Source organism: Echinops telfairi, unplaced genomic scaffold (assembly GCF_000313985.2).
Source record: "Echinops telfairi isolate 266 unplaced genomic scaffold, ASM31398v2 ScPeMD7_3533;HRSCAF=4204_0, whole genome shotgun sequence".
Lineage (NCBI taxonomy): Eukaryota > Metazoa > Chordata > Mammalia > Afrosoricida > Tenrecidae > Echinops > Echinops telfairi.
Window position 1 is genome coordinate 7,540,724 of NW_022107431.1, and position 14,237 is coordinate 7,554,960.

General features: G+C 43.1%; 1 protein-coding gene across 1 annotated transcript in view; it reads left to right on the forward strand.

Annotated features, from left to right (window-relative positions):
- Window positions 1-9,239: 9,239 nt before the first annotated feature.
- Window positions 9,240-14,237, forward strand: part of PLG (plasminogen) — a 51,520-nt gene continuing 46,522 nt past the window's right edge. Inside the window, exon 1 of the mRNA XM_013004482.2 lies at window positions 9,240-9,339. Within this exon, the coding sequence (XP_012859936.1) occupies window positions 9,291-9,339 (49 nt within the window). The 5' untranslated portion in view covers window positions 9,240-9,290. The remainder of the gene's footprint in view (window positions 9,340-14,237) is intronic.

The following is a 14,237-nucleotide window of genomic DNA, read 5'->3' on the forward strand; positions in this document are numbered from 1 at the left end:
TCCAAAGTGGAAAAATACCAACCCCTGCGGGGCCCTGGGACAATCGAGAGCGGGCTGCAAAAGCAGATACCCACCCTTAATCCTGGACGATGGGCAGGAGTAGAAATGAGTTTCATTGCCAGGGGGCTGCTGAGCACTTTCCTCCCCGGCCCCCCTGCAAAGAGGGCGGTAGATCAAATAAAATTGGAAGCCTATGGTGTTTAGAATGGGAGTTCCCATGAACCCTGAGCTGGGTGGAGCTGTGGGGGTGGTGGGTGGGAAGGAGCACCCAGACAGAGGCCTGGGGTACTATGTCAAGAATTCAGGAAATCTGACCAGTCTCCTATCCCGCTTAAAAAAAAATCATTTTATTGGGGGCTCGTACAACTCTTATCACAATCCATATATACATCCATTGTGTCAAGCACATTTGTACATTTGTTGCCATCATCATTCTCAAAATATTTGCTTTCTACTTGAGCCCTTGGTATCAGCTTCTCATTTTTCTCCTCCTTCCTCGCTCTCCCCTCCTCCATGAACCCTTGATAATTTATAAATTATTATTATGTTATATCTTACACCATCTGACGTCTCCCTTCACCCACTTCTCCGCTGATCCATCCCGTTTTAATGGTCTTGTGCCTGCCTACAAGGCCAAGGGTAGACACTGTGATCTATACTTTTTATATCATCTTAAAGGAATCTCATCATCATGTGAAAGTTGGATATTGAATAAGGAAGACCAAAGAAGAGTCGATGCACTTGGATGATGGTGTTACGTGAAGATTATTGAAGGTACCATGAACTGCCAAAAGGACAAACAAGCCCGTCTTGGAAGAAGCACAGCCAGAGTGCTCCTTAGAAGTAAGGATGGCGAGACTTTGTCTCACTTGCTTTGGACACGTTGTCAAGAGAAACCAGACCCTGGAGAAGGGGATCGTGCTTGGTAAAGTAGAAGGGCAGTAAAAAAGAGGAAGGCTTTCAACAAGATGGATTGACGCAGTAGCTGCAACAATGGACTGAAGTATAGGAGGAAGTGTGAGGTGATGCAGGACAGGGTAGTGTTGCGTTCTGTTGAGCGCAGGGTTGCAGTGGGTGGTGTCAGACTCCATGGCACCGAATGACAACAACAACCCTCTGCCAAGCCCGAGCCCAAAAGAGGTCCAGGAAACTTCAGTACCTATGATTTGGGGGCACACTTGTAGGTGGGGACAAGGCCATTAAGATGGGATGGGAGACAGTCGGAAGACAGTCAGATGTTCTGGCTGAAACAAAGGCTCAAGCGTAAGAGCTGTGAGGATGATTCAGGACGGGGTGGTGCTTCATTCTACTGTCCATCGGCTCCCTTTGAGTCGGAACAGACTCAATGGCATCTAACAACAACAACAACAACAACAACAACGGAATCTATGATCTGCTCTGTCAGCCTTCACTGACTTCACCATAAAGAGTTAAAAAAGAATAATCTAGGAGTCCTTGTGGTTAAGCAATGGCTGTTAGCTGGAAGTTAGGTGATTGCAACTCAACAGTGACTCTGTGGGAGAAAGGCCTTCTCATAGAAAATTAAACCCAAACCAAATCCACTGCCACTGAGTTGATCATCTTTCCGACAGAGTCACTGGTGGGTCTGAACCGCTGACCTTTCTGTTAGTTGTTGCGTGCATAACTACCACTATGCCACCAGGTCTTACAAAATCTGATGGGGGCAATTCTACTCTGTCATAAACTTTGAAGACGAGTCACTTCCCACCAAAATAGGTGCCTAACATTGACTTTGTGGACTCCTTGTTGTTGGGTGCCATTGGGGTGGTTCTGACCCATTGTTTCCCTACGTACAACAGAACTAAACACCACCCAGTCCAGCCCCAGCTGCAAACTTCTTGTTCAACGAGAGTCCACTGCGTCAGTCCATCTCGCCGAGGGCTTTCCTTTATTCCCTTTCCAGGGATTAGTCCCTTCTGATAACAGGTAAAGTCAGCCATCCTGGCTTCTAAGGGACATTGTTCTTCTGGTAGACCATGATACTTCCTGGTAGAAATATTCAATAATCTTCACCAACAGCGTAATTCAGCACCATTCAAAAGCATCAATTCCCCTCCAGTCTTCTTTGTTCATTGCCCAGTTTTCACCTGCATACGAGGTGGTTGAAAATACCGTGGCTTGGATCAGGTACACTTTAGTCCTTAGAGCAGGAGAGAATGACCTTTTCACAGGGGTTGCCCGATTCATGACAGTAGCAAAATTACAGTTATGAAGTAGCAACGAAAATAATTTTATGATTAGGGGCTCACCACAACATGAGGAACTGTATGAAAGGGTCGAGGCATTAGGAAGGTTGGGAACCACTGCCTTAGAGGAACATCTTTGCTCTTTAACACTTTAAAAAAGGTCTTGTGCAGCAGATCTGCCCAATGCAATATGTCTTTTGATTGTTTTCTTGGCATATAATTCACATATCCTACAATTCAATAGCTCAATGACATCAAGAAGAGTTATGTAATTGTCACAACTTTAGAACATTTTCTTCCTTCTTGTAGTTATTGCTGTTAGAACCCCATATCCCCCCAACATCCCTTGAGATGACCTCCAAAATGAAATGAAACCCACTGCCCCAGTGGGTGTCTGAGACGGCAACTCTTTACAGGAGCAGAAAGCTTTGCCAGGACCTAGCCTTGCCATGATTCAGTTACTGTCTCTATAGATTTATCTAGCCTGGATTTTATATACAGAAAAAACATACAAAACAAAGTAAGGAAAGAAAAAAAAAACACCCCAAAACCAAAAATGACAAAATAAAACCGAGAAAATTCTCAATCAGAAAGAAAACAAAATCTTAAAAGCTGGAACAAATTTAAAATGAGTCAAAAGGAATATCAAATGATAACATGTTACATTTTCACCTAACAGCTTCTGCCATTACTGACTTTATCATACTCTGTCTGTAAGCAAGGCTATTGACGTCCCTGGACTATGATCAGAGGGAATTCACCGGAGACGTAGTCCACTTCACCCTGCAAATGAATTTTGGGCTTCCACTGTCATCCGTAACTTTCTGCAAGTAGAGTGTTCAGAATTTAAACTCTGATGTCATCCCTTTCTCCGATCTCGGATTTTATTATTTATACTCCTTGGATCACACAGGATGGCATGCTTCTTCATTGTGAAATTAGTTGATGCCTCACTTAGATGGCTGCTTGTTTTAAGACAAGCCTTTAAGACCCCAGGTGCTAATCTGTCTAATAGCTGGCACCATCTGATTTCTTCAATACACTTTGCTATAGCACCCATATCTCCATGAGGGTGAATATCAAGTAGGGCTATGTCATAAGAACTAATTGTTCTTAGATTAAGGCTACAGTTAAGTGTGAACTCTAAGTCTATCCATATATCTATGGTTTGTATACGTCCCTGGTTCATTTTAGAAACAACATTATTATTTTATTGGAGAACATTACAAATCAGCCCTATGGTATGTAATGTAACTCTATTGATAGTATCAGTAGTTTAGCCAATGATATGACATTTTAAAAAATGTTTGGCAGTGGATTACAATTTCTTTTCTTCTTTTAAAAAAAATCATTTTATTGGGGGCTTGTACACCTCTTATCACAATCCATCCGTCCATTGTGTCAAGCAAAGTTTTACATTTGTTGCCATCATCATTCTCAAAACATTTTCTTTCTACTTGAGAATGGTATAGAATTTAAAACATGGTTGAAAACAGGAAATTATACATGTAGAGGCCAGTTTTTAAAAAATGTTGTTTTAAAAAAATTTCGGCCAGCTTTTTAGACCACAATACGTGAATTGTTAACTTGTAGAGAATAAAAGCTTAGTGACTTGGACACCATATACACAAACAATGAGGGTTGGAGATAGGGCCAAACTTTCAAAAGCACTCCTTCACAAAGATAGATCCATGTCTGCTTGACTAACTCATGTTAGAAAACAGCAAAGAGAGCATGAGAATAGTAAATGTACTGTCTTCTCTGGTCCCCATACTGTGGGCACCCTCAAAGTAAGAGATCGGAACCAAAGTCCAGTGACTATCAATTCCATGACCTGGGATAGTGGCTATCTGCTTCTTCTCGCTCTAGGGTGCTTCAGGAAAGTCCAATGCTCTTAGTGGGGTTTCCAAATTGGACCCTCTGGTGTGGCTTGTGGAGGATGTCATGCACCTTGAGAGGGTGAAGTTGTGCCCTAAAGTCCCAGCTGTCTATAGCATGTGGCCTGGGTCACCAAGGTTTGCATAGAAACGAAGTCAAAGTGTTTAATTAGGAGCATGATATTGGACATGTTCTCCCCTTGGCGGTCTATATAATCAATGTTACATGCTTTTCCCAATGGCAAGTTGCCTCACCCAGTTTAGCCTCTAACAGAGAGAATTATGCCCCCCACCCCACCCCACCCCCACCAACCTCTTGGGTTGAATTTTCAGTGGGGTACACTAATCATTCTTATAGAAGTGTCTGTTGATTTGGGGTGACTGTAGAAGAATGTTACATGGGAGACACTGATTGGCCTTCTCCCTTTACCCCCAACCTCAGAAACTGACCCCAGCTGAGGTGAGACCTCCTCCGTCGAAAGGTTTTTAAGATGCACAGATAAGAGGGTGGGTGGTATATGGTTCAGGAACTCTAGGGAGTCTCACTACCTCGTTGCTTGGGAGACTAGATTAGAAGATTATGTGACCTGAGAACAGAAGCCTACCTTTGTCTTGGTGTTATCCTCATAGTTGTTGGTGCCATGGAGTTGGTTCCAATCCATAGCAACCCGATCTTGAACCATCCTCACAATTGTCCCATGCCTGAACACATTGTTGCAGCCACTGTGTCAGTCTATCTAGTTGAGGGATGTGATAGTTAGGTTTATTGTGCCAACCTGGCCAATAGGAACATGTGGGATTAATCAGGTCGCAGTTTGATTGGAGGGCAAAGAGATAAATGGCTCTTTAAGGCTCATCTCTTGCTCTCTGGTAATCGGGGCATGCTGCTGCTTTAGTTAGTTCTCTGCCTCAACCTGTGAGCTACACTACCTGTGGGCCAAGGCAACTTGGGAATTGTGTCACTAGAACTTGAGGTTCCTTCAAGACCTGCTTTGTAATGTGCTGGTGCGTACATCATTTGAGCTTGAGGCTGGTGGATCCTGTCACTTTGCATTGCTTGCGTTTGATATATCCCATCCAGGCCTGCTTTGCTAAGCTCCCGAGCTACTGACTGTTGGTGACCCACCCTGCTATTTGATGCCTGTGGGTAGACTCTGTTTGCCTTGCCTGAGGGAGGACACTGCTGTCTGCTTGCTTGACCTTGGACCTGGCAGCCCACATGAGTTGAAGGGCTTCCAGTAGATTAACTCTTCTATGGAAGTGAGTTGAACTGAACCCTATTAGGGTTCTAATTAGCTGTTACATTCCTTCTTGCTGTATAAACCTATCTAGCTATCATAAATGTCCTGGTTTTGTTTCTCTAGAGAACCCTGCCTAACACAGAGAATTCCTCTTTTTTGCTACCTTTCTACTTTACTGAGCATGATGTCCTTCTCCAGAGACTGGTCTCTCCTGACAACATGTCCACAGTAAGTGAAAGTCTCGCCATTCTTGCCTCTAAGGAGCATTCTGGCTGTATTTATTCCAAGATAGATTTGTTTGTTCTTTTGGCAGTCTGCGGTACTTTTAATACTCTTTGCCAGCACTACAATTCAAATACATCAGGTCTTCTTTGGTCTTTCTTATTGAATATCCAACTTTCACATAAATATGAGGCAATTGCAAAGACTGGGGTTTGGGGCAGGCTCGCCTCAGTCCTCAAAGTAACCTCTTTGTTTTTCAACACTCTGAAGGGGTCTTGTGCAGCAGAGTGACTCAATGCAATACTTTGTTTGATCTCTTGACTGCTGCTTCCATCAACATTGATTGAGGATCCAAGCAAGACAAAAATCCTCCACAATTTCTCCCTTTCCTCCTTGTATCATGGTGTTACCTAGTGGTCCAGTTGTGAGGAATTTGGTCTTCTTTACATTGTGTTGTAATCCATACTGAAGGCTGCGATCCTTGATCTTCATCTTCAAGGACTGATGGATCTTCACGGATCTTCAGCCTCCCACCTCCTCACTTCCAGCAAGTAAGGTTGTGTCATCTGTATATCGCAGATTGTTAATAAGCCTTCCTCCAATCCGGATGGCACATTCTTCTTCATATAAGCCAGCTTCTCTGATGATTTGCTCAGCATACAGATTGAATAAGTATGGTGAGAAGATACCACCCTCATGCACACGCTTTCTGATTTTAAAGCATGTAATAATAGTCCCTTGTTCCATTCTCAGAACTGCCTCTCGATCCATGTGCAAATTCCACGTGAGCACAATAAAATGTTCTGGAATTCCTCTTCCTCTCAAGGCTATTCATAGTTTGCTATGATCCATGCAGCCACATCTTTCTAGTGTTTTCTGCTAAGACCTATCTTAAATTAACAGTAGCTCCTTGCTAATGTACAACTGCAGAATTTTTAAATTATCTTCAGCGAAAGTTTACTTGCATGGGATAGTGGTGATATTGTTTGATAATTTCTGCATTCTGTTGGGTCACCTTTCTTTAGAATGAGCACCAGTACGGATCTCTGCACGCGGCTGTCTACTAACTTCCTTGGCACAGACTAGAGAGTGCTCTAGTTCATCATCATTGTGCTGAAACATTTTGATTGATATTCTGCCAACCTTTAGAGCCTATTATTTTGTTAATCCCTTCTTTCTTAAATATCAGTGGCTTTTGATCATTCACTGTGTCTCAAAATGGTTGAAATGAGGAGCTGATACCAAGGAGCTTTCTTTCAAGAAAGAAAATGTTTTGAGAATGATGAGGGTAACAAATGTACAAATGTGCTTGACACAATGGATGGATGTATGGACTGTGATAAGAGTTGTACAAGACCCCAATGAAATGATTTAGAAAAAATAAAACATACAATTTCTGTTCAGCTCTCTCTCCTCATCATTTTTTCCATTTACCTTAGCTATGTGCCATCCAAAAGCGAGTTTCAGAATCTCCTCTGACACCCATTTGGCTCGTTTCTTTCCTATCTGTTTCATGGCATTTTGCTTTCTTCACATATGATATCCTCGAAGTCATCTCATCACTCATCTGGTCCCCGTGAGTTGGCATTCAGTGTGTCAAATCCATTCTAGAAGTGTTCCTGGAATTCGGACGGGATATACGCAGGGCTGTATTTTGGCTCCCATGGACTTGCTGTAATTTACTTTAGCTTCAACCTGAACTTACACCTGAGCAATGGACATTCTGTCACACAGGCTGCCCTGACCTTGCTTTGGCTGATGGTATTGAGCTTCCCCATAGTCTTTTCCCTCAGATGTGCTCAGGTCAGTTCTTGTGTATCCCATGTAGGAAGGTCACACGTGGAGCCACTGTGTTTGTCATTGAAAAAGTCATTTGAAAAATGACTTTGTTGATGAAAAGCGGCGAGGAAGGCACTTGACTTGCACAATTCTATCATGTGATTTCCAGCTTTGTTTCTCTCACCAAGGTCCTGTTTTTCCAATTAGTGATCTGTCCTCTTTCCTTCTCATCACCAGTAATTATCAATGCACTTTAATTGCATGCTTGGTCAATTTTAGACTAAACGTGCTGCATTCACTGTACTTCCCTGGAGTCATATAGATATTATCCTATCACATACTGCAATATATTTCACGATAGATCTTGAAATGTTCTTTTTGATGATGAATGTGACATCATTTTTTGTCTGATTCAACACGGACAATACCAGTCCATTTCAGCTCACTAATTCCTAGGATAACCATTGGTACGCATTCACGTTTACTTTTGACAACTTCCAAATTTCCTGAAGTCGTGCTTTGTACATTGCACGTTGTAATTATTAACGGATATTTACCACGGTTTATTCTCACTTTGATGTTTTTGAATATGCTATGCCAATCGACAGTGGTGTCCCCTGACGTGATGGTCCCGAGGCCTCGTGTTCAGTGACTCATTCCTTCATGCTGTTTGTATGTCCAAGGTGCTCTGGTGGTGTACTGGTTACGAGTTGGGATGCTGTCCGCAAGGTCAGCAGTTCTAAATGACCAGCTGCTCCTCAGGAGAAAGAGGAGGCTTTCTATCCCTGTAAAGAGCTACAACCTCCCACAAAAGCAGTCCTGTAGGGTCACTCTGAGTCAGGGTTGACTCAATGGCTGTGCTATGAGAAGGAGCTGTCAAAATTTTGCTCCTGGTGGACCTCACTATATTCACGGCTCTCGTTGCAGCAAAGGGAACATCCATGCACACATATCCTCTGTCAATCCTGTATATATTTGTGGATAAGCTCAGGATGTGGGATTTTTATAATGCCTTAGCTAAGTCTGGAATCCAAGGCCTAAATAGATTATGTGCAGTTAACACCATCCCCCGTTAGTGGCTCAATCTTGGGAATGTTAAACCCTCTAAGGCTCAGATCTCATGCCATGCAATGGAGATGATACTAAAGTGGCCTTCATCCACACAGGCATGTCTTGTATTTTGTTGTGTTTTGCAGATACTGCATTTTTTTCATTTAAAAATAAATAAATTGAAGATTTGTGGCAACCCTGTGGTGAGCAAGTTTACCAACACCACATTTCCAATAGCTCTCCCTTTTCGTGTGTCTCTGGTCATGTGTATAGTCATCCTCCCAGTTCAGACTTTGTCATCCTTCTAATGCACACCTAACGGACCACGAGACAGTGCCAACAGAACTTTTAGATATACTGGGAAACCGAAAAGTTAGTCAGATTCACTTTGTTGCAATATTAGCTTTACTGCAGGGGTCTGGATACGAAGCTTCCATGACCTCCCAGGCCTGCCCTTGCTGGTAGTCAAGGTTGAACGAGACAACACAGATGCCTCCCTAAGCAAGTGTCTGGCATATGGAAAGTTCTCAGCACATGTTAGCTATTCTTACAACGATTATTCTTTCCAAAAGAAAAGGAACGGCAGTCCAGGGAAGGAAACATAAGGAACAGGGCAACATGAGGGATGGTGATCAAGGGAAGCCAGAGGAGAGACGTAGGCAATATGATTGTCCACGTGGGGAGAATGGCTTTCACCATTTCCCAGCAGCTATTGCAGATTCCGCCCTCAAACATTTTGTAAGATACCGATCCAAGGTAATGTTTGACCCCATGTGAGTAGCGTGGCAGGGGCCGCCAAGAGAATCATTAACTTCACTTGATTATCTTGTTTGTGGAGATGTTGACTCTGATGGGGGTCAGTAACATTTCGGCATTGGGACACAGTTTTCTGGGCACTGCTGGCCAGTCCCAAAATGGAGCAGAAGACAGTGGTCCTTCTACTTCTTTTGTTTCTACAGTCAGGTAAGACTCATCACACATCTCGTATTTTAATATTATTTCCCTTCATCCTGGTGATGTGTGACTGTTATGTACGATCGTTTTGTCCCACGGGTGTATGTGCATGTTGTTTCACTTTGCTCTTGATTTCAGGAGTGTGAAGGAATTCTTCAGAAGATAAGCTTAATCTTACTATGAAGATTGTTGGGGGACACACAGGGGCAGAGATGGTGATTTTTTCAAATGTAAAGAATTGCGCCCCAATGGTTGCTGTTTCGGTTGGGAAAAAAAGATCACTACCGCTCATAAACTAAAAGGCTGTTAGTCTCTTTGTGTGGTTCTCGCTTTGATTAACTTCAGAACATTTTTGGTGAAGGCATTAAATTCCCTTCCTTTCAGATTTGAAACAATGAATGATCTCTGAGAATACATGACCAGTTCACGCAGTTGGCCTCACTTTTTGCCTGTTTTATTAAAAAATTTTTATTTTTTTATGACTTAGGTAAGATGTTCCATAACTATCTGCCTGCTTCTTGTGACTGGATGGCGCACTGGGGGTGTAGCGGGTAATGTGTTGGGCTCCTATCTGCAAGGTCAGCAGTTCAAGACCACCAGCTGTCCACTGGGAGAAAGAGGAAGCTTTCTACTCCTGTAAAGTACTACAGTCTCGGAACTGCACAGCATTCTACCCTTCCCTATAGGGTCATCATGCTTGGGAGATGACTCAATGGCAGCGATCTTGGCTTGCTTGTTTTATTCTTGTGCCTGGAGGGACCACAGCATTGGCTTGCCCAATAATGTGTGTCTATATTAGGTTAATAAACATTCATTTGGTGCTTGGGGTAGACCAGTCACTCATATTTACACCATAGATGGGCCACGTAAATGTACATGAGTGAGCATCTACTGTACTTGTATTAATTTGTTTTTTAAACTGCCAAATTCAATGTCACTCATTGTAAAGATGACAAAATCTACACTTGGGGAAATCAGGTTATTTGCTCGTTGACCACACACCAAATCCAGTAGGTGAAAGAATCAGGAGATAGACCAGGTCTTTTCAAGGACAAACCTCGCATTCTTGCTGTTTCAACTTTTTAGGCCGTCTTTAAAGTATTTTTCACACGGCCTCCAAACGTTAAACCCACTGCCATGGAGTTGATTCTGACTCATAAAGAAACCAAACGCACTGCCCTGGAGTCGACACCGACTCCAAGTGGCCCCATAGGGCAGGGTGGAACTGCCCCTATGGGTTTCCAAGACGGTTTCCAATTGTTTTCTTTTCTAGAGGAGAAAGCTCCATCATTTTCCTCAAAGTGCAGGTGGTGGTTTCAAACTTCTGACCTTGGGGTTAGCCACCCAATGCATAACCACTATGACAACAGGACTCCAGAATGACCCTACATAGGGTTTCCAAGGCTGTAAGTCTTTATGGGAGTAGACAGCCTCACCATTCTTCCTTGGAGTTGGCTGGTGGGCTTGAATCTCCGTACTTGCAGTTACAGTCCAATGCTTATCCATATAGCACCACTAGGGCACCTTTTAAAATACATCCTCAAACCCCCAAAACCAAACTCACTGCCGTGGCATCCATTTTGACTCCTAGCGGCCCTATAGGACACTGGGTAGAACTGTCCTGGTGGGTTTCCAAGACTGTAACTCTTTACAGGAGTGGAAAGCCTCATCTTTCTCCAGAAATCTAACACAGTAGCTCATTTTTTCAATAGCTTTCTTGATATAGAACTTACAAAGCATAGAACACCCATTTAAAACGTTAAATCCAATGGCTTCCAACCATTGTGAGTTGTACAACCATCACCACCACCATCCACTTGAGGGCGTTTGTATTACCCTCCTCACCCACCCCACCCCCAATCTCTTTGCCATCACGCCTATCCACCATCCCCCGCCTAGCCCCAACCACAAGTCTGTTTTCTGTCCTTCTTCTGGGTGTTTTACATAAATGGAATGGTACACTGTGCTAGTGTGCTTTGTAGGAAGACACTTGACATTTGCTTCATAAATTTCCCAATAAAAATTTCCAAGGTGCATTTTAAATTAGAATCAAATACATTTGGATTAATGGTACAAGGTCTAAGCAAGACCAAAGAAAACATTGAGCCGGGGGAGACTAGACAAAGAGCATTTTGTGATAAGTGGCTGGCTGTGTGTGGTGGGAGCAGGCGCTCTATCTCCACCCATGGAAAGATGGAGCTGGAAGGAGATGAATTTATTCACTGGGCTCCACCCAAGTGCTAGAACAGGCGGGCTTCTCTGCACCAGGATTAACGTATGTCTTAACCAACCTAGGAAAAAGTCTGTCTTTCCTAGGCTCTTTCTGAAAGGAATACATTTATCTGCACTTTCCATGAAAGGAACGTTCATCATTCCAGAGTGCTGAAAGGCCCAGGGAGAGACCAAACTCTTTTTACAGCTGTACTCAGGGAGGGTTGGAAACACATTTTGCATTTCATGAACCAATTAGTCTTCTCTTTCAGACACACAAGCAGGTATGCACATACACACACCACTGTTGTTTTAAGAAAACAACACACACATTTATTTTGGCAGCAATATATGCCTGTATTTGGCCTATACTAATGAGAATAAAATATAATAAAAATAAAACATCGTAATAAAATACTTCTGTACTTGCTAGTCAGCAAGTCTAATTATATCCCATTATATATGAACTGTAATGAAATGAAATAAGAAAAAAAATTGCTGAGAATTTGTCACGCAAAAAAGGAAGAGGAAAAAAAAATCTCTTCTGGTATATATATTCAGCTCCTAAGCAGGATTCAGTAGGGCTACACAATTAATTTGCTGTATATTTAGAAGTAATATAATAAAACACTCAACTCACTGCCATCGAGTCAATGCCAACTCATAGTGACCCCATAGGACAAGAGAGAGATGCCCTGTGGGTTTCTGAGACGGTAACTCTTTATGGGAGTAGAAAGCTTTGTTGGTCTTCCGCAGAGCAGCTGGTGGTTTGGAAAGCTGATCTTGGGGCCAGCAGCGCAACTTGTAACCAATATATCACCAGGGCTTAAAGGATGATAGAAACAGGAATGTTCACATTTTGAATGCCATTTATAGCCCGGCTATATGTTCCAGAACTCTTCAAGGAAGTTCAGTTTTTTATTAAGTACATTTTGTAGGTTTGCTGTAGGCTTGCTTTTGAAATCACCTCCTGATTTATCGAAATTACCCAAGTCCAACACTTCTAGGGGTTGAGGGTTCCAATGGGAGGACAATGCAGGAGATCTCCAAGTGGGTCCACGGGATACATTGTGCCATAGTCTTTGGATGTGACTCAAGTGCTTTTGGGTGTGTTTAAGGTCTTGTTTTCTGTCCAATGGCCCAACATTCCATTGTGGAGTCTCTTAGCTTGAGGAAGGAGGCAGAAGCAGGTGGGGGGGGGGGCAAGCTTTGCAATGACTCACGGGGTGCCTCTCCTCTCATTCAGCATGTGTGCTTTCTGAGAACGAGGATCTGTCCCTTAAGGGTCCTTTCTGCTGGAAAGTTTTCTTTAGCATACAAACGTGCTCTAGGAGGTCTCGTCTTTAAACCAAATTCGATGGCTGTACATTCCTTCCAGTAACTTCTCCTTGCACAGTAGACTTCTGAAGGCCTTGTCTTCTCCTGTGTTCCCACTGCCATCTTCCTAGCTTCTCTGGAACCCACCCACCCTGGCTTTGATTTTCCCTGTGTTAGTATGGGTTGACTAGAGAACCAACTTCATAGAGACACTCTAGTGTGTATAAGAAAGAGCTTTATGTACAAGAGCAGTTGCATATTGAGAAAACATTCCAACCCAGTCCAAATCAAGTCCATAAGTCCAACATTAGCCCGTATGTCCAATACCAATCTGTAAAGTCCTCTTCAGACTCACACAGCACATGCAATGACACCGAATGCAGGAAGATCACAGGCCAGTGGGTGGAACATCTTGTGGATCCAGTGGCGTTGTGAGCATTTCAGCACTGGCAGAGGTCTCCATGTGCTTCTCCAGCTCCAGAGGTCTGGCTCCATCAGCCTCTTTCCACGTGTCTTCTCCATAAGGATGTCTGGCAGGGAGTGAGCGTGTGTCCTGCCTCCAGTGAGCTATTTATCTCCTTAGCGCCTCCAGATGAGGTCATCAAGCTGCGACATGACTAACAGGCTAGATTCCACCCCTTCACTCTGAATTCTCAAATTGACACCAAATTATGTAACTACCACATCCCCCACCCCCCTCTGCTGGTCAAGGTTGCCATGTTGCCTGATCCAATGGAAACTTCGCTAGCTTTATCTTCCCTCTCATGTCTCCTCTATGAAAGCCATCTACAATTTTTACCTAAAGGATGGAGCTGCCATCTTCAGACCTGGATTGACCCTGTCAAAGCACAGTTAGGTGTTATGTGGAGTCCCAGAACAAGGACTACTCTTTACAGTCTTGTCTGGTGAAATATGGCTGGGCCTTCTTTGGCCACTGTCTGTAGCAACAAGGGAGAAAGCAGCTCTAAGATAGATTCTTGGCTTCTAGTTTTATCTCATGAAAGATTATGGCCAGTGTTTCAACTCAACTCAACTCAACTCAACTCACTACTATTGAGTTGATGTTGACTCATAGTGACCCTATAAGATAGGGTAGAACTGCCGGTCTGAGTTTCTGAGGCTGTAACCCTTTGAGACCTGAAAGCCCCATCTTTCTCTAAGTGTTTGTCCTAGACTCTGCTTTTCTTTCTTTCTTTTTTTTAATCTTGATCTTCTTTATTTATTTATTTTTAGTCATTTTATTAGGGGCTCATACAACTCTTATCACAATCCATACACACATCAATTGTGCAAAGCGCATTTGTACATTCATTGCCCTCATTATTCTCAAAACATTTCCTCTCCACTTAAACCCCCGGCATTAGGTCCTCATTTTCCCC